We start from the raw sequence: 20293 nt of genomic DNA, 5'->3' as shown, positions 1-20293 counted from the left end.
ATTAACTGTCATGGTAGACAGTTGAACTGGAAGTGGAAGTTTGTAACGAACAGAAGAGGATTATTATCCTTATTATTATTATTATTATAGGCGTATTTTTTATTATTGCTACTGCTGTTACTGTTGTTGTCATTACTGCTGTATTTATTGGGGATGTTCGGCTGTCTGGTCGCTGGTCGGCTGGTCCAGACGGACCCGGTTCTGGTGTCCGTAGACAAGTTCCTGTTCAACCTGACGGACTACGAGCAGGTGAACCACGTGGTGGTGTTCATGCTCGGCACGGTGCCGTTCCCCGCCGGGATGGGCGGGGCCGTCTACTTCTCCTTCCCGGACCCGGGTTCGACGGGCGGCGCGGTGTGGCAGCTGCTGGGCTTCATCACCAACGACAAGCCCAGCGCCATCTTCAAGATCTCCGCGCTGAAGGCCGGGGAGGGCGGGGCACATCCGTTCGGGACCATGTGTGGCGGTGCCACCGCTGGGGGGTCGTCCGTAGCTCAGGTCGGCAGTGGTGGGGGGGAAAGTACTCTATTACAAGTCCTGCATTCAAAATCTAACATAAGACACCAACAGTAATAATTATGCCCATATTTATGATTAATTTGTATATATTATTAGTTTATTGTATGATCATTATTGATGCATTAATGTGTATTCAGTGTTGAGACACATTGTTTTAACTACTTTATGACTGCTGGGCAGCTTGTGACCCCCACTGGATCAAATCAGCCTCATTTTATCTTAAAGGTCAACTTCACCCATTTTCAACCTATCTTCATATAAATGGTTCTCATTAATGCTCATTATAATATGGTACCATTTTTGTCTACCTCATCTGTGTCTCAGAGAAGGGCTGTGGACAGTTCAGAAACCCGCCTACCAGTGACATCATCGATGGGGAATCCAAGCTAATAGGAACTGCAGGCTTTCTATTACTGGAAAGTTAATATACTATAATAGAAGCCATTGTTCTCGTGTTGATAACAAAACAAGTTAAATCTCGTTTGAAACCCCCCCCCCCCCCATGCCTAGATGAAGTGTCCACAGCCCTCCTCTATGAGACACAGACGGAGAAGGAAAACATTTAACCATTTTATCGTGAGCAATAGTGAGGAGCAATTGTATGAAGATAGGTTGAAAGATGGGTTGAAAATGGGTGAAGTTGTCCTTTAATCAATTTAATAAACATATTTATTTATCTGTTAATAATATTTTATATTGATAATCTCAATGTGCAGGTAACTAAGGTATCAAATAAATGTAGTGGAGTAAAAAGTACAACATTTGCCTCCAAACAATGTAGTGTAGTACTGCAAGTAGCAGAGCATCAAGTAAAGTAGGCTACAAGTAGGCCTAGCTCAAGATTGTAGTTGAGTACAGTACTAGTAAATATACGTGTAGTTACTCCGTTTCCACCACTGCAGGTGGGTGTGTCTGTAGAACCTCTGGATCAGCTGGTCCAACAGACGCCGGTGTCCACGGCTGCCGTGTCCAACCTGGACTCCTTCCTGCTGTTCACACAGAAGATGTTGGACAGTCTGTACAACTTTGCCTCGTCCTTCGCCGTGAGCCAGGCTCAGATGACCCCGGAGCCCTCAGAGACCTTCATCCCTTCCAGCTGTGTCCTCCGCTGGTACGAGAACTTCCAGAGACGCCTGGCGCAGAACCCCAACTTCTGGAAGAGCTGAGACAGCAAAGACTACTAGACACAAGTGTCTTCTGTTCTATAGTGCCTACTGTCCATTAGGTCTTTCTTTTTATGTAAAAAAAAAAAAAAAAAATTTACAAGTGTTATCAGAGCCAACTAAAACATTTTAGTGGCCATTTTTTGAGTAGAAATAAATCAGATGAGGAAAAAAATATATTCTGTAATAAACTGACAAGAAAACATCTTTAAAACGTCTGGAATGTGGAACTTTAAATGTAGTGAACAAAATACTTTAATGGAGGACTAGGACCTTCTGATATAGCCAAACATTAACCACTTAAACCCTATACAGTTGTTCAACAACTGTCTTTACTTGGCCCCTCTCTTCGCCGGACATGCCGATGTATCGCAACTTCTTACATGAGCTTATATATCTGCTGTTTTTGCCGAATGCTCACCTATTTTCATAGAATTATTGCCTATTATGAGGCAATAATTCAGATGCGAGGGTTCATGTGGTTAACTACATATTGTCATAAAGCTGTCTTAATGATTCACATTTCATACTTTATATCAATCTATATATAAAAACGATACAGCTGAGCTCAGTAACCTTGTGGTTAGAGTGTCCAGTGTCCACCCTAAGATTGGGAGGTTGGGGTTCAATATGGCTGAGTCATACCAAAGAAGACTATAAATATGGTACCCAATGCCTCCCTGCTTGGCACTCAGCATCAAGGCTTGAATTGTGGCTAAGTCACTGTGACATACTAGTGTCATGTCCAGGGGTTGTTTGTCCAGGGGTTGTTTGTACTTGTACATCAAGCTGCCTCACTCTACGGACACAGGAGCTATACTACTGACCTATGGGCCACACGGCTCAGGAGCTGTGGGTTCCCAAAGCTATTTACTTTTATTTATAAAAACAATAGGAACATAATAATAGTCTTATCTGAATCCACAAACTGTCCTTTAAATTGAACTGTGGTGCTTCCTGATCACTGATTTGATTTGTATTCCCTGTCAATGCAGCATGGATTTCCTCTCGGGTCATGTTTAAGTATACAAGTGAAGTATACATTCCTTAAAAGTATTATTTACAGCCAATCTGTGTTTAATTTGGGAATGAGAGGTTTCTAATCCGGTTGATTCAGTGTCTTGTGATGAAAGATGTTTTCTAAAGCGGCAGTCAACATTAAGCATTTATAGACATAATTTAACATTCGTATATTACATAGAGAATATGACATTAAAACAATAGAACATGTCATTACATTTATATGGATTCACTTAATTGATTATTATTTATCGATTACTTCAGAATTATTACAGTGTGGTGACAGGATCAATCAATAGGAAATGAAAAATAATCAAACAATACTCAAATAAAATGCTTTAACGAAGTATAAGGGAATGGCAAGAAAATTAAATCAAACAAATGGTACAAAAAATATGGAAGAAGACAAAATGGGGCCTGGACTGCTGGTGTAGCGGTCCAGGCACCTAGGCTCAATGTAGCCTGACAGTGCATCGCGGGACCGACTCCCGATCTTGACTGCCTTTGCTGCATGTCACTCCCCTTCTCATTTCCTGTCAGCCTACTGTCCTGTCAAATAAAGGCATACAAAAAAGAAGACAAAATGTGGCTTATCCAGGAACAGTCATTAAAGGTAGGTTAAGTGATATATATATATATTTTTTTTTTTGTTAAAAGGTTAAAGTACTATATTCTGATAGTAATCATTGCTACAGAACGTTTGTTCGATCACAGGGGTCTCTCCAGCTCTTTAATAAACAGAATTATGTACATTTTCAGGTAGGTGACAACATTTAAGCCAATCAGGAGAGAGCACTGAAAATACATTTTCTGTTTAATAAAGAGCTGGATAGATATGGAGACTCCTTTTACTGAACAAACACTCAATGTGTACTATCAGAATATAGAGCTATTTAACACTTATTTTAACTAAAGTAAATCACTTACCCTACCTTTAAGCTAGGGGGTGGATACTCGTAATAAAGGGCATAGTTTTAAATATGACATCCATATAAATTTGATGGATATATAACTCCATCTGTCCTATTGAGCCAGCCAGTCAAACAGAAAACCAGGTGCTGAACATACGCCAGTAAACAGAAAACCAGTCAGCCACAGAACATACCAGTCAGTAAACAGAAAACCAGTCAGCCACAGAGCATACCAGTCAGTAGGCTAAACAGAAAACCAATCAGCCACAGAGCATACCAGTCAGTAGGCTAAACAGAAAACCAATCAGCCACAGAGCATACCAGTCAGTAGGCTAAACAGAAAACCAGTCAGCCACAGAGCATACCAGTCAGTGAAAAAAAGCAGTCTGCCACTTTTTATCCTTTTTTTTAAATCGATTGAATACTTAATTGGTCAGAAATGCAAACAGCACTGGCACAGTAAGAAATTAAAGCTAAAAGGATAACACAAAAAAGTCCTTGGGACTTGTTTCCATTGTGGTTCTATATATTCAATTCATCAACATTAGCATACCCCCCATCCAAGTCCACATGGGAAAATGTTTGAAAATGTTATATACAGTATAATGTGTGTGTGTGTGTGTGTGTGTGTGTGTGTGTGTGTGTGTGTGTGTGTGTGTGTGTGTGTGTGTGTGTATAGATATATATAGATATATAAAGAGAGAGATATAGAGATATATATAGATATAGATATAGATATCTTTTTTATATATATATATATATATATATATATATATATATATATATATATATATATATATATGGAAAAGCTTGAAATTAGATATTGACTTAAGGGCATGATATTGTTGCATGAAGTGTTAGGCACCGAAAATATACACCGGTGTAAATCTGGCTTTAAGATTAATGTTAAATAATAATAAATATAAATAAATGAATAGCCTAAATAAATACCTACATTTTTAAAAAAAATAGAAATGAATGTGTTATGCCTTCTTAGCCTATAGGCTGTTGTTGGGAGGTAGGGTGGAAATATATTGCTAGTGGTCCAGACAGAGCTCAAAATAGGTTGAGAACCAACCACTCCTCATAATATTTTCATTTTTCGCCATCTTGTCTGCAGTCCACGCCATACCATGACGCCATACGTCGCTATGGTCCATGCACTGCGGCAGGGTAAGCTGTTACACAGTAATTGGTGACTTATGGACATAAATGTGATATTGTGATTAAAATGGGTCACTGTTTTTTTAAACACACAGCAGATAAGAAAAATAGCCAGCAGATAGAAAACGTATATATATAGGAAAAAAATATCAGAGAGTCAAAAGATACAGATGTTTGGAGAAAGGAGGGGACAATTTTCATCATTTTTACAACATTAATCCCTATAATTATTAAATAAATTAAGTAAAATAAAAATCCAACCAAATATTATTTTCAACCGCGGTAGCTACCAATGATTTGCGACCACCAGACCCCCAGTCACCCCATTGATGGAGTAGCTGAATTCTATGGATATGCTGACTTCGGAGTAACACCAGTGTTGCCAGATTCTGCGAAAGAAATAAGCAACTAGGTCTATGAAAACAAGCCCAAAAGAAGCGACTAGGCTACGGCTATTTGAAAATAGCCGATCTACAAGCTCACAACGCATCGCGATGTGATGTGTTGTGGGATTGTATATCTGCTATTTTCAAAAAAAGAAAAAAAGAATCTTGAAAAAAAAAGAGGAAATGTTTGAACATTTGTTTTAAACATTTTAACAACACAAATCTTGTATGGGGGGGGGGTCTCTGTAGGACAAATACATATTAATTTGGGGTCCTTGACATGTTTAAGAAACCACTGATTTAAACAACAATAAGCCCAAATAAGCAACTACACTTTAGAAACAAGCCCAAAAACCCTAACCCAAAACCAGTCCAAGTCCACCAACATTTACAAGCGACTTTACAGAAAAAAAAGCCCAGGGTCGCTTATTATAAGCGGACATGGCAACACGGAGTAACACCCCGTTCCATTCAATTAACCAGACAGTCAGACAGACACGGGGTGCGTTTGAATCGTGTCGTTTTTACTGGAAGACGTTGACGACGCCATGAGTAAAGAAGAGACAGAGGTGATGGGTAAGACTAAGGAGGAGACGGAGGTGGACATGATGGGTAAAGAAGAGGAGACAGAAGTGGACACTATGGCTCCTACTACCGAGGAGACTGAGGTGGACATGATGGGTGGTGGTAAGGAGGAGACGGACGTGGAGGCTGAGCTGACAGAGGCGGAGGAGGAGAAACAGCCGATTGCCGGAGGAGGAGGAGAGACCGGGGAGAACGGGGATGCTGCTGCCGCGTTTATCCCTACGGCCGGGGCGGAGAAAAACGGCACATTGAACGTTAAAGTCCCCGAAGATGAAGCTGAGGTTAAATTCACCGGTCTGTCCAAAGAGGAGCTGCTGAGAGTTGCAGGGACTCCTGGGTGAGAGATGATCATAAATAGGCTAAATTGATTGATTGATTGATTGATTGATTGATTATTATAGGCCTACGCATGACGATGTAGGCTACTGTATGTCACTAGGCTACTTTGCGTACCTACTACCAGTGGTGGAAAGTAACTAAGTACATTTACTCAAGTAATTTACTTAAGTAGGCCTACAATTTTGAGGTACTTTTACTTAACTGGAGTATTTCCAATTTTCAATATTTACGTCTACTCTCAGAGGAAAATATTGTACTTTTACTCCACTACAATTATTTGACAACTTTAATTACTAGTTACTTTTAAAACATACATTAACCGGTTCAGACCTATAATATACTTTGGCTATTTGAAGATAGCCGATCTACAACTTCGAAGGATTGTATACATTTGGAAACTTGTGAAATGGGACATTGTGCATAATGGGTACTTTTACTTTTAGTACTCAAGAATATTTTGATGCCAATACTTTTGTACTTTTACTCAAGTAAATTTTGAATACTGGTGCTTTTACTTGTAACAGAGTATTTCTTCATTGCAGTATTGATACTAGTATTGAAAAATGTGAGTACTTTACCACCACTTTTATTACAGTGTAATAGAATGACAAATGTCTCAAAATAAATATTCCAGTACTAGTGTGGAATAATGATCATTTTCTCTCATCTGATATTTACCCCTAACAAAATCAATGTCCTATCTGAACAAATTATTCCCACCTTAGCTGACACCTCCCCAAATGTGACACAGCATATAAGGCATGCACTCTCACTCTCTGTCTCTCAGTTAAGTTCAATAAAATGTATTTATATAGAGCTAATTTGTGTGTAGTCATGCATGTAGTCATGCATGTAGTCACGTGTGTCATTTTCGAAGCCCAGTAGTCTGAGCATGAGCAAATGGTAGTGGATTTGAGGGCAGCGTTTTTTCACTTGCAGGATGTAGTAGCCTACACCCTTTCTTGCAGCCGCAATGGATACGTTCATTATAGCAGTATCTGTGAGACTTCTGGAAAGGTGTTCCACAACCCTATTCAAAAGGACTTGCAGGCAGCTCTGGCCAGAGTCAGGTACCAAAGCGTTGCTCCAGACATTGGCCTGCGGGTTGCAGCTGAGTGATTGCAATTGTGTGCACCTTGAGTGTGGGGAGTGGCAGTCCAATTAGGTGACCTTTTAAAATGAGATACAGACCAAAGCGAGAGACACAGAGAGAGAGTGATCCGTATCATCCGCATGAGTGATCTACCCAGGAGAGGAGCTGAAGTGACCACTGCGGACTGGCCAGAGGGAGGGCGGCTACCGCGAGTAGGGGTCCGGGTGGGCAGGGACAGCCTGTTCGGTGGGGAGCCAACGGTAGTCGCTGTACCCAGAAATGCAATGCAGCGATGTGCGCCTGCTGGGGAACTCCACGTGGCATGCCGCCCGGAGGATGGCCAGACCGCAGGTGTGGACAGCAGCGGTGGGACATGTTAGAAGCCACTGTACCAAGGCTTTTTGGGCGGTGTAGCCGCCCCTATAAGTGGGGTTGGGACACCTCATTAGTACACCCTTCGCTGTACTGTGATTGGCTCATAATTAGTACACCCCTAGTACTGTGATTGGCTGACTCTATTGGCTGACTCTATTCAGCACTGTGATTGGCTAGCGAGACACATGATGAAATTAATAACCTATAAATAGGACTATTTGATGACCACACCGCCCACTTCACACTGGGTGTGATTTTTATTATTAAAGGACGCATCTTTTAAAACAGATTTTAGCCTCGGTTTTCAGTCCCCTTATTGTTTGCTTCCTTACCAAGTTTCAACGAACCTGTGTAGCTTGTAGCATTTAATTGGGGATCCCACCCCTTAAAGGTGCATACAGTATGTGGTGTGATATGAAATGTAAGCTTATCATATAAACACAATCATTGTTGTCCTATCAATCTTATTTTTCGAGTGTTTCTGGAGAAACAACTTTTCAGTTGATTGTCACTCGATATTTATATACACACAATACACATAAAATGCATACTATGCTATTTGTACATGTCTTTAAATACAGTAGCATGACTGTCGTGAAGTCCAACAGGACCAGTTAATCAGATATTATTACATTATTTGTCATTTATAAATAATCATCAACTTCATTTGCATGTTCAAATGTAAATAAACAAAAAATATTCTTGATTATTCAATTAAAAAACAATAATACTTAAGAAAATAATCGATAATTTTACAGCACTAGTGTATTTTTAAACTGTCCTGTTGCTTGACCTACCCTAGAGGTACTAGGTTGACCTTTTGATCATATTGATTATGACTGCTTTTTTGTTTGCTGAACTCTTTTGTAATGTTCAAATAGTAATTTGCTCTGCTTTTATTGCTGCCCATTTCTGTGTTCTGTTTATGTCTGTATTTGCTATGCTCTTATTATAATTAACATGCTTTACATCGATGGTTCCCAAATGATGTTGGGGGGTCCCCAGATGATTAGCTTAATGTGCAACATTGTTTTCTCACTCAACAGTAAACAAACCGACATACAGTATAAGTGCATACTGGGTATCTGCACATTTCTAAAGTAAAAATGTCATGAACTTTAATACCAATTGTCAAATATTACGTAAGAAAGAGGCAATCATTGTGAAAATAACCGATCTACTGCAAGGCGTTGTGAGCTTGTAGTTTGGCTATTTTCACAATATTTATCTGTGGAACTGAGTCAAACTAAAGTCCAAGTGCTTGTCGGTGGTGGGTCCCCAGTTCAATTATGATTTTTTTTTATAATTATTAGCCGACTGTCAGTGGGCATATCACCATCACTGGCAAACGGTGCGCTTTTTGTCTGTGTATTACCAGGAAATGCCAAGTCGTGAAACTTCAAGACGGTTTCAATGTCACCCATTCAGTAACATGCTCTAACAATGAAAGTTGCATTATAGTTGCATATAGTGTGAGCTTGTAGTTCGGCTATTTTCACTATTTATCTGTGGAACCGAGTCAAACTAAATTCCAAGTGCTTGTCGGGGTGGGGGGTCCCCAGTTCAATTATGATTATTTTGGGGGGTTGTGTCCTGAAAAGGTTGGAAACCCTTGCTTTACATGATGATTATTATAATTGTTTGCTTTGTTTTGTTCTTTAAATGTGTTTCTTGATTACAAAATATTATTGTCCACATACAGTAGATGGGGATATGTCTTTGCTCTGAACTGATTGAGTGTGGTCCTGTTGTCTTAATTAAACATGTTGCTTGCTTAATGAGTTTTATATAAATAGTATGACTGTTTCTATCTCACACAACTAAAGCCTGTATATTTCGGTGTATATATTCTGTCATGTTTCAGATGGGTGCGGACACGATGGACCCTGTTGGTTCTGTTCTGGTTGGGTTGGCTGGGAATGCTGTTTGGGGCGGTGGTGATAATCCTCCAGGCTCCAGGCTGCAGACCGCTCCCTCAGCAGAGCTGGTGGAACTCTGGACCTCTCTATCAGATCACAAACATCCAAGCCTTCTCTGACACACAGGATCTGAAAGGTTGGTCATTCAAAGCTACACCAGGTTGCAGTGGAACTGATACGTAGCCTACCCAACCTAGTCAATACAGGCAGCTACACCGGTTGTGTTTGCAGCAAAGTAATATACATATTTGGAAAGAAATGTATAGCCTATGGTATAATCATGCGCAAAACTTCAAATAACACTGTAATCAAAATGTGTGCAAATTAAATAGATTACACAACTATAATGCAACTTTCATTGTTAGAAAAGTCTGCAGAGCATGTCACTGAATGGGTGACATTGAAACCGTCTTGAAGTTTCACGACTTGGCATTTCCGGATAATACACAGACAAGAAGCGCACCGTTTGCCGGTGATGGTCATATGCACGCTGACAGTCGGCTGATGTGTTTACTTTTCTGCTGTAGGGGTGGAGAAGATGATTGACAGTTTGGCTAAGCTGAAGGTCAAGGGTCTGGTGTTGGGTCCGATCCATGATGCCCCGGGCGACGACCCTGTCAGTCTGAGGTTTGAGGAGATTTCCCCCGAGGTTGGAACATTGGAACAATTTAAACGTGTACTGACTGCAGCTCACAGGAAAGGTAAGATTATCTATAAAGTCTAGCATTAAATTACATAACATTCAGAGGTGCGGTGACCTGACCGCAGACCACAGCATACAGTAGGTATTTCCATCATGCCAATTAGTTATAATAATCATCAGAGAAATAGTGTATGACAGCAGTGGGTCAGTTCACAAAAACATTTAAAGTGACACCACATGCAAAAAGTTCAGAAGCTCTTTTAGCCCACTGGTTCTCAACATGGGGTCCAGAGGACAGAATGTGAGGTGTACAAAGCTTAAACATCTTCATCTGAATCAGAACTTGACCCAGATGTTTAAAGGTGGTCTAAGTGATATTTCTTTGTTGTTAAAATAAGCTCTATATTCCCATAGTAATCTTTGCTGTAGAGTTTATGTCCAATAACAGGGGTCTCCCCATCTCTTCAGCTCTTTAGTAAATTGGAAAATACCTTTACAGGTCAGGATACCAATTTCATCCAATCAGGAGAGAGGACACTCATACAGGAGACAGGATAAACATGTGAAAGTTTAAGTGCTGAAACAAGTAAACAAAGCAAAAAAAATTGGAACTCTCTTATTGGATGACATTTGCAACCCACCTGAACATTTATTTTCTGTTTACTAAAGAGTAGACCCCCTGTATGCGACTGTAGGAGACCAAACTAACTAAGTCGTTGAGAGGCAATGAGATGGGCCATTGTATATTGTCTGACGCGCTCCGCAAACAAAAGGAAGATTCGCTGGATCCAAACACTGTGTTTTAAGGGTTTTTATTAAAGCAACATAAAGAACATACTAAAGGGTGCTCAAACTCATAGCAAGATAATCACAGCGATCAAAACAAAGCAAAATAGATAAAGCAAATAAAGCGTATAAAGCGGTCAACAAAAAGTACAGCTCCCTCCCACACACCCTCTCTCTGTCTGTCCGTTCTCAGCAGGTGAACAGGTGGTGCTTTTGAGGTAACCAGGTGTCCGCCCCTATGCCCGTCACTCAATCATCCACGTACACCAGTGATATAAACAATCAACATAACCAAACATAGACATCATAATAACAATAAACCAATTCATGGCTCCTACAACCCCTGTTATTGACCAACACTCTATAGCAACAATTACAGTCGAAATACAGAGCTTGAATTTTTAACAATAAATATTTAGTTTTAACCAAAAATATCACATATAGAGTGCCTTTAAGCACCTGATCAGCCTCAACCAACCTCCAGGGAGAGAAGAAATCGGTAAAGATGGGACTCTGTGGTTACTTACGGCCACAGCTCATAGCCAGCAACTCGTCCACAATACTTCAAAAGACAAGCCAGATGCTACAAATTATCTTAAGGCACACATTGATGAATAGCAGAGCAGCGTCAACTGTGTTTGACGTGGACATTTAGTAGAAGTCAAGACTGTGGTTGCACTGGGCAGCTCCCAGTGGTCAACAGTAGAAGACTGTGGTTGTACTGGGCAGCTCCCAGTACAACAGTAGAAGACTGTGGTTGTACTGGGCAGCTCCCTGTGGTCCACAGTAGAAGACTGTGGTTGTACTGGGAAGCTCCCAGTGACCAACAGTAGAAGACTGTGGTTGTACTGGGCAGCTCCCTGTGGTCAATAGTAGAAGACTGTGGTTGTACTGGACAGCTCCAAGGTGTGACTGTGTGTAATTATTTGGATGTGAATCATAGTGGTGCTGACAAATAACATCTATGCTCAGCAAATGAATCATCAACAATCATCAGATGGATGTAATCTTGAATGATTACATATGAAAACAGAAATGTGTTCCTTTATGAATAACATCTCTCTTGTTTTCTTTATGAATAATCTCTCTTTTCTTGGTATTTCAGGCATTTCTGTGGTTCTGGATCTGACTCCTAACTACCAGGGCACAGGGCCATGGTACTCTAACGACAGTGTGACCAGTGTGGCGGAGAAAATGAAGGTGAGGAAGCTCAGCTCTGTATAAGACAGTTTTGAGTTTACCCCTAAAGGGTAGCAAGTTGTAATTTAATTGTTTTTAAGTAGAGTTGAATAACAACGTGGCCTCCCTGTCCAATGTTTAGTTATCGATTAGTAAGTGGATTTCGGCATGAGTGATTTGTGTTTACACCAATCAAACAAACTTTGGGGTGCAGTGTACTTGGATTCGGGCCCGGGTCACTGATGTGAAAGCCCCCAGTCTGCCTTGCCTTGTGATTAGATCATGATATTGAGTGAATTGTTGTGAACAGAGTGACATACTTTCATACACAAAGGCAGACAGCCTCATTAAAATAGTTTTGCAATCAGTCACGGCTCAACTAATAACCACCTATCAAGTCCAGCCACCCAGCAAAAGACAATAGTGAATGTATAGATTTTGATTGAAGACTACCATCCTCAGATGTGTCTAATGAATCCCTGCCCTGTATCCTTGCATCCTAACCTACATCTTGGCATGCTAACCGATATATATATATGTCACAGGGTGTTTGGAGAGCCAGGGTGATTGAAGACAGAGCGCTTGTTTTTAGGCACGGGGCTTCGGGGCGATGCGGGGCTTTTCGAGACAGGGTTTATTAGCGAGGCTCGTGAGGAGGAGGAGGAGGACGGCGCTGCGATGCGGGGGGTTATTACGCGAGGCTCGCGAGGAAGAGGAGCCTCCTCCTCCTCCTCCTCCTCCTCGCGTTTTAAACCGTCCCGTCCTCTCCTTCTCTCCTTCTCCTCCGAGGAGGAGGAGGAGAAGGAGAGCGCGGAGAGGCGGGGCTTTGATGCGCCGACGGAGAGTGGAGACCTGTCTTTTGTTGTTCCCCCCCACATAGCAACCATAATATCTATGAGGGGAACGCTGAACACGCGTTCACACGCACGGCGCGCCGACTTAGTGGAGCTTGAGGCCGAGGAAGTGCGCCCTCGCGCCTCCGGGCGCGAGTGCCCGCACTGACCGGCCGACGCTCCACTAGTCGACTCAGCGCCGTTTGATTTGTAAACCGATAGGGACAGAATAGTTCTTTTCATGGATCACTGTGTGTGTGTGTGTGTGTGTGTGTGTGTGTGTGTGTGTGTGTGTGTGTGTGTGTGTGTGTGTGTGTGTGTCAGGGAGAAACTAAAACAAAAGCCAGCAGAACACAATAAAAGTATCTTAACAGTCCATTGAAAGCATGTGCGCGTGTGCGTGCGCGCACGCGCGTGTGTGTGTGTGACTGTGTGTGTGTGTGTGGTAGCGGCCATATATGCTTGTGCACAAGCCTGGCTTGTGGCTCCCTCTAGTGTCTAGTGTTGCTTCTACAGAATTGCTGGGTGGGTGGTAAAAACGAGCGAGCCTTCTTCAATCACCCTGGTTCTCCATTCACCCTGTAACATATATACTAGCATCCTAACCATGTCTCTTTGCATCCTAACTTATTATCCTAGTATGTTAAAGGTCTCCTATCACATTAATCTGTATCCTACTATGTTAAAGGTCTCCTAGCACACTAACCTGAACCTCTATCCTAGCATGCTAACACTGGTGTTTTCTCTCGCCAGCCTGCTCTCGTGTTCTGGCTGAACCAGGGTGTGGACGGTGTGCAGTTGTTGGGAGTTGAGCATGTGGCCAGTGTTGTTCCGTCCCTCTGGGCAGATATTCGAGCCATCATACAGAACGCTACAGAAGAGGATTCCACCAAGAGGTGATTCCATTACTAACCCTACTGCGAGGCAACGTTTAGATCTACTGTGGAACAAAACGACAGTATTCATTCATGTTTTTCGGCAGCGCAATCTAAGGGTTTAGCCAGTTTGACACACAGCAGGGTCAGTACAGCTGAAACTAATGGACTACATGGAATGGTCCTAATGAAAAGAGACAACCCACCACTGGCTGTATTGCATTTTATTTGATATTTGTATAAGTGCGCCCTATCCAGTCTACATGATTCTACAAATAAAGCGGGAGAGTGTTTGTAGGTTACTGTCATTGATCAAATGTGCAAATTGTTAGAGAAATATGGCTGACACCCACACCACAGTTTCTTAAATCATTTTACATTATATCATTATAATTTTACATGGTCGAAATGTATACTGCTGTACTGTATGTCGTTGTTAAGGTCCGTTTGTTGTCCCTGTGTGTTCAGAGTCCTGATTGGAGTAACAGAGAAGACAACTCCGGAGGATGTGTCCAATCTTCTGTCTTCTACAGGAGTTGACTTGCTTTTGTCTGGGGTGCTGAAGGCAGGCGGTAGCGACGCTACTGCTCAGTCTGTTCAGCTCCTACGCTCGTCCCACAACCAGAACCAGCTGGCCTGGAATGTTGGTGACCGGACCCAGGGCCACCTGGCTTCGCTGGTTGGACCAGCAATGGTCACGTTCTATCAGCTGCTACTGCTCACCCTGCCAGGAACACCCGTCTTCAGCTACGGTGATGAGATTGGATTGGTTGATGAGGTGAGAACACTACTCATGTGCAAACAGCGGCAACTGTTTAAAATGTCACTATACAGCTGGCTTTGTTTTGACTACTGGCATTTAAGTTTACTGTCAAATTGATTGTACATCTCCAACAGACCCTGACTTTCCTCTTCCCCTTACACACACACACACACACACACACGCATACACACACGCACACACACACACGCAATCCAGGTTTTACAGTACAGTATGAGCCAGGATTCGTGTCTCCTGCGTAAAAGACTAAATATCTACTACTCATGCAGTACTAGCATTGATCTGCCTGGTACACAAACATTACGTTACAGAAAATATTACAATTCTATACAATCGACTTCCGCCATAAACTAGTAGAAATACTACTGTATAATTAATTATACCATGGTCTAGTCGGATATCTAGTCGGATTAACAATATTTAGCTTGAACTGGAAGGGTGAATAAATGTCTCCATTGGATTAGAATCTCATATTTATTAAGGGGGTGGCAGTTGTTTTCCAGACATAAGTCTGATACTCAGGTGTTGTTGTCATGAGAAAAGTAAACTCTTAAAAAGTAAAATCACTTTCTGATTTTGAGTGGAATATGTTATTATATTGTTGCTAAGTGACCATGGTATAAGCGAGAAAATCAACTCCTACAGTAGGTGCACGTTAAACAATTTTAGGCACTCTATGGATCTACATTTTGCCATAACATCCTTTAAAGCTACAACCCAGGGTTTATTTTAATGAATAAAATAAAACCCTTCTATATGATAGCGTACGTTAATACAACATAACTAGTACATCTGCAGTGTTTGGAGGTGATCTCCCTACACTTCAGTTGAGAAATGTAGACTCAGGTGTTAGGCAGGACACCTACTGATTGAGTAGTACTGTCTGGAGCTCATAAGCCCAATATCAGGCTCTTCATTGAGCGGTAGATGTTTGGTCTCCCACGCAGAGAACCGAGGTTCAAATCTCAGGTGTTAGAGTCGCAGACCCTATCTGTCGGGAGAAGACAAACTTATGAATCGTCCCTTAGGTAACCGTTAATCATAACTATTTCTCTGTTAAAGGACACAATGTTTCCCAAGATGCTTTGGGACACTGTGGACCCGATGGACGAGCTAAATGGAACGCTAAAGGTAAATACAATACATGACACCACAGATGACTTGACACACATCAATACTAGCCTATTTGTTACAGCTGAAAGCTTTGAACCTTTTTAGATTTTTTTTTTCTCCAGAAATGTAGGTCCATGAAGTGAGTGATGCTCATTCTTTGTGTCTATATGATTTAGTTAAATTTAAAAGGGCCAAAATTTGAAAATAAACATACGAGCAACTTGCATACTTTATTCTTTTAGAGGACATAGTCTAACATCTCTGTTTTTATTCAATACTAGATGTGCGGGTCCTACACGTAGGATTGATAGAATATTTGGAGGAATGCTTTAATTGAATTGTTTAACTTTTGTGAGGGTGGTCCTAAATCTTTAAAAGCCAAATTATCCTGAGGGAGACGATAGAGTTGTTGCTCTCTCACATCCCATGAAGCCTTGAATCCATGGATTTATTTTAGTTTTTGTGGCATTCGTAAGCCAATAATTTGATTCCCGTCTCCTACCGGCTAATGTATCCAGTAGGAGACACAAAGCAGATTGTTTGTGTCTCCTACCGGATACACACCGGTCGTCAAATTATTAGCTTAGGAATGCCACAAAAACTAAAATAAATCCATGAATTCAAGGCTTCATGGGGTGTGCAATTGATAGAAAATAAGTCATTTTTTGGGTGAACTCCTCCTTTAAAAGCTGCCCTTTGTAACTTCCATGTTACACCCCGGATTCAAACCCGGGTCTCCTGGCAAGTGCTGATTTTTTTTTACCACTGATAGAGCCTGCCTCCTTGCTCAGAGGAGATGTTTACATTTTACCTGTTGGCAGTACCACTTGTCACCCAGTTATGTCAAACCTAATCCGAGTTCCCAGAAGTTTTTGCCAGCTCTCGCATACAAACGGGAGGGAGGGGCGAGGAACTTCTAGGCCAAAGCCCTGGTATTTGTGGGCGGGATGTAACTTACGCTCAGAATCTGAGCGGACACGCCTCTTACCGGTCTGAGAGCTGTGCAACTCGTCTAAAAAGTCCGACGAGAGGCAAACAGCAGTACACAACAATGGCGGCCGCAATTTCTCAAGGGGAAATTGCTTCCCGTCGCTCCTATTTACATGTAACACCCACTGCATGTGGATCCCGCCCCCTTTTCTTCATTGGCTGTTGATTTGAATCAGAAAGCAGTGGCCGCGCCCCTGCTGTCCAGGCTTTGAGCCGAAGCCTCCCAGACTATGTCAAACCAGACACGGGATCAAACTGTTTCAATAGAAGAGCAGGGAGACCATATACAGTATATCTACGTTCATTTATATCAGTGGTAAGGACCCCAAATTGATGTATTTGGCCGCGGACCCCCATTTCTTTTGTGCCAGGGACCCCCAGAACAGAAGATTTGTGTTAAAAAAATACATATATATTCGAAACGTTAAAATTATTCAAAACAATGCTTTCCAATATTTTATGCATTGGCTATTAAAAAATAGCCAACGTATATAATACTGATAAAGTGAAGTATTGTGATGATTTTGTTAACAAATTTAGCTCCAGCCATACGTAGTAAATATGATCCTACGTGTACTGGGCAATGTGTGAAATGTAAAAACAGTATTGGTACATACAGTCATCTGATGTGGTTCTGCCCCAAAATTGAGAATTTCTGGTTAATTTTTCAAAGGGAGATAATGAAAGTTTTTGGGATACAGATACACCTAAACCCAATGAACTGTATACTGGGCTTGGATTCAGATTACGAAAGTGGGTATAGATACATCTTAGGAATAGCCTTGTATGCCGCACGGCTTTCAATTTTACAAAAATGGTTAGATGAGGATCCCCTGATATAAAATCGTGTCCATATTACCAATGGAGAGGTTGTTACATGTACTGAGAGGCACTCTTGCTGATTTTGTTAGAGACTGGTCACCAATGGACCCTTCGCTAAACCCCACCCCAAAAGCGATTGTCCAATGCCAGCTTAGCAACCGTTGTTAGCCTGGCACAGGTCTGGCAAGCTTTCGTCACCTGCCATAACTGTCAATTGTTATTTCGCCCGCACACACACAATCATTTGCAACATAATAGCAAGAATAGGAATACCACGATAACGCAATGGTGACTATGAACCACGTACCCAAACCCGTTGGAGGCTGCTTTTCCCAAGCTGAAATCTGCACTTAAACTGCAAGGCTGAATATGGCTGTGTTGTTGAACACATACACAGCTTAACGTCAGGAAAGTTACACGACACGACTCACTCGCCCAGGTGGTGTCAACAATAGGCTACTAATCACCGTGATCGTAACAAAATTCAGAATCACAGCGCTGCCTGTTTCGGATTCCGCACGTTAAAGTATATTAATTCATTTGTTCGTCTATTTATTAACTGCTACTGTAGTCTTACCCTGCGGTACATGAAAACTCCTGTTACAGTCATGGATCAACTTCAACCTGGTGTTTGCACTTTCTCCATTTACGGTCCGTACATATATATAAACGTTCAGATTTCAAATATAAATTGCTTACCCTATGGCCACGGATGTTAAAATGATGCACGGGACTCTCAAAAGTACCCGTATATTCTGTATTGTTCAATAAAAAGCATTTTAATCCGATCGGTGGCCATTTTCTCATAGAGTTATAATGTATCAGAGTGCAATACACCTACCAACCGATAGGGTCGCTTTGTTGAAAGCATATGGAGAAAATGGCCACCGATCAGATTAAAATGCTTTTTATTGAACAATACGGATGATACGGGTACTTTTGAGAGCCCGTACATAAATGTAACATCCGTGGCCATGGGATAAGCACTTTATATTTGAAATATGAACGTTTCTGTAGATGTACGGGCTATAAATGGAGAAAGTGCAAACACCAGGTTGAAATTCATCCATGACGGTCGAGACAGACGACCGTCGTGTATCCATGGCTATTACTCCCTCTAACATTTCCCGTGTTTTTAGTTTATTGAAATAATGTCATGCACATTTGTCCAGTGCATAGCCTACTGCAGGCCTTGTTGACTAGATTTAGAAGAGATTTTGAAGCTATTGCTGCTGAAATTATCGATTATTTTTAAGGGGAAAAGCCGTCATTTAACATGCAAGTCAATGGGTGAGAAGCAGAGATTGCCAGGCGCTGCCAGGCCTGGGTGTGACTAACTTCGCACCACCAGTCACAGAGTGGAGTGGGTGGGGCTTAGCGAAGGGTCCATTGCAAGGTTTTTGAAAGAAGAATGGAAAAGAGTAATTTGTATGGGAGTGACCAATATATGAGAAGTCTAACTGTATTTGAGGAGTAAACACAGCTACTACTAATAATTCTAATTCTTTTTATAATTCTCGTTCAATTGTTGGTTGCTGGCTTGTTGTTTTTTGTCTTTTTATTTATTTATTCGTGACTATGTTGTCTTATGTGTCTAGTGTTGTGCACTTAACTGTTAAAAAATCTATAAAAACATTGAAAGAGAACAAATTTAGCTCAAGACCCCCGCCCCCCCGCCCCCACTTTGAGAACCACTGATTTATAAGCCAGCTTTAAACCGACCACTGTCATTTATATACATTTTTATGGTTCATTTTATCTAAATGTTCTCATGTTCATATATAAATAATAGCATTAAATTAATGTTCTCATGTTCATATATAAATAATAGCATTACATTAATGTTCTCATGTTCATATATAAATAATAGCATTAAATTAATTAACATGCTTCACATTTACAACCTCCGAATGTTGTTCTTTCCTCTGCAGGAGGAGACAGACCAGAGGTTGAACTGTCGCAGCTTCTTCAGCGCACTGAGTGCGTTGCGAGACAAGGAACTTTCTCTCCTCTATGGAGACTTTGTCCCACTCTTCAACTCCTCTTCCTCCATGGCGTACCTGCGGACCTGGGACCAGAGCCCCCGCTACCTGGCGGTGTTTAACTGGGGCGGAGCTGTAGAGAGGGTGGAGTTGACTGAACCGGGTCTTCCGTCCCAGGCTGTGGTGGTGCTGAGTACTAATAGTAGTTCTCTGGCCCCAGCCACTTCTGTAGACCTCAAAGCCCTGCAGATAGGCCCAGCACAGGCTGCTCTGCTAAGGTTCCCCTACTCCTCTGCATAGACCGGTGCAGTAGTTCTCAAAGTGGGGTCCAAGGACCCCCAGGGGTCCTTTAGGGGGTTCCAGCGGGTCCCCAGGAAAACTTGTTGATATACTCTGTAGTATCAACATCAGTTTAACCGCATTAACCCTATATACATCGGCTATTTGAAAATAGCCGATCTACAATCTCAGACACATTGTTTTATCTTGAAATTATCTTGACAATTTTCCAATATTTTTGAAACATTTTAACAACACAAATATTTTGTGGGAGACTCTGGCACAAGACATTTTCATGGGGGTCCAAGACGGGTCCACCAAATAAATGTTAATTTGGGGGTCCTTGATATGAAAACATTTGAGAACCGCTGGACTGGTAGATATACTACTGTGTTGGTAGTCAGTGTTAGATTTATAGAACATGTTATGTGCAAACAGTTGTAGATCTGCATTTCTCTTTGAGTCTTTTGTCATCAGACAATGGTATGCATGCTTAGATATGTGCAATGTTTCTTCTTCTCTATCAACGTATTGTC

The 20293-nt window shown here is 41.6% G+C and overlaps 2 protein-coding genes across 4 annotated transcripts; both read left to right on the top strand.

Moving 5' to 3' along the window:
- The first annotated feature begins 6 nt into the window (after positions 1 to 6).
- hikeshi (heat shock protein nuclear import factor hikeshi) lies at positions 7 to 2685 on the top strand. 3 transcript variants are annotated; one of them, XM_080413543.1, is made up of 2 exons: positions 7 to 508; positions 1399 to 2685. In XM_080413543.1, exons 1-2 carry the CDS (start codon positions 154 to 156, stop codon positions 1683 to 1685), a joined length of 642 nt encoding a protein of 213 aa, XP_080269669.1. In that variant the 5' UTR covers positions 7 to 153; the 3' UTR covers positions 1686 to 2685. The 3 variants fall into 3 exon arrangements, with proteins under 3 accessions (XP_080269669.1, XP_080269668.1, XP_080269670.1); XM_080413542.1 differs by having other exon boundaries at positions 1422 to 2684; XM_080413544.1 differs by having other exon boundaries at positions 7 to 498; positions 1422 to 2683.
- Positions 2686 to 5711: 3026 nt separating this feature from the next.
- On the top strand, positions 5712 to 19778 carry slc3a2b (solute carrier family 3 member 2b; the record flags this gene model as incomplete). Its single annotated transcript, XM_080414183.1, has 8 exons — positions 5712 to 6085; positions 9420 to 9610; positions 10002 to 10175; positions 12009 to 12103; positions 13669 to 13811; positions 14259 to 14568; positions 15634 to 15702; positions 19428 to 19778. 8 exons carry the CDS (start codon positions 5712 to 5714, stop codon positions 19776 to 19778), a joined length of 1707 nt encoding a protein of 568 aa, XP_080270309.1.
- Positions 19779 to 20293: the final 515 nt, after the last annotated feature.

The sequence above is a fragment of the Gymnoscopelus braueri genome, assembly GCF_963280865.1.
Source record: "Gymnoscopelus braueri genome assembly, chromosome: 19".
In the NCBI taxonomy this organism is placed as follows: domain Eukaryota; kingdom Metazoa; phylum Chordata; class Actinopteri; order Myctophiformes; family Myctophidae; genus Gymnoscopelus; species Gymnoscopelus braueri.
The sequence above is the reverse complement of the archived record's forward strand: the minus strand, read 5'-3'. Positions and strand labels throughout refer to the sequence as shown.

Excerpts from the sequence above, each read along its gene's own strand:
- hikeshi (XM_080413542.1), top strand. The coding sequence starts at position 154 with ATGTTCGGCTGTCTGGTCGCTGGTCGGCTGGTCCAGACGGACCCGGTT. Across the intron at positions 509-1,421 it reads CGTAGCTCAGGTCGGCAGTG|GTGGGTGTGTCTGTAGAACC; the intron begins GTGGGGGGGAAA and ends CCACCACTGCAG.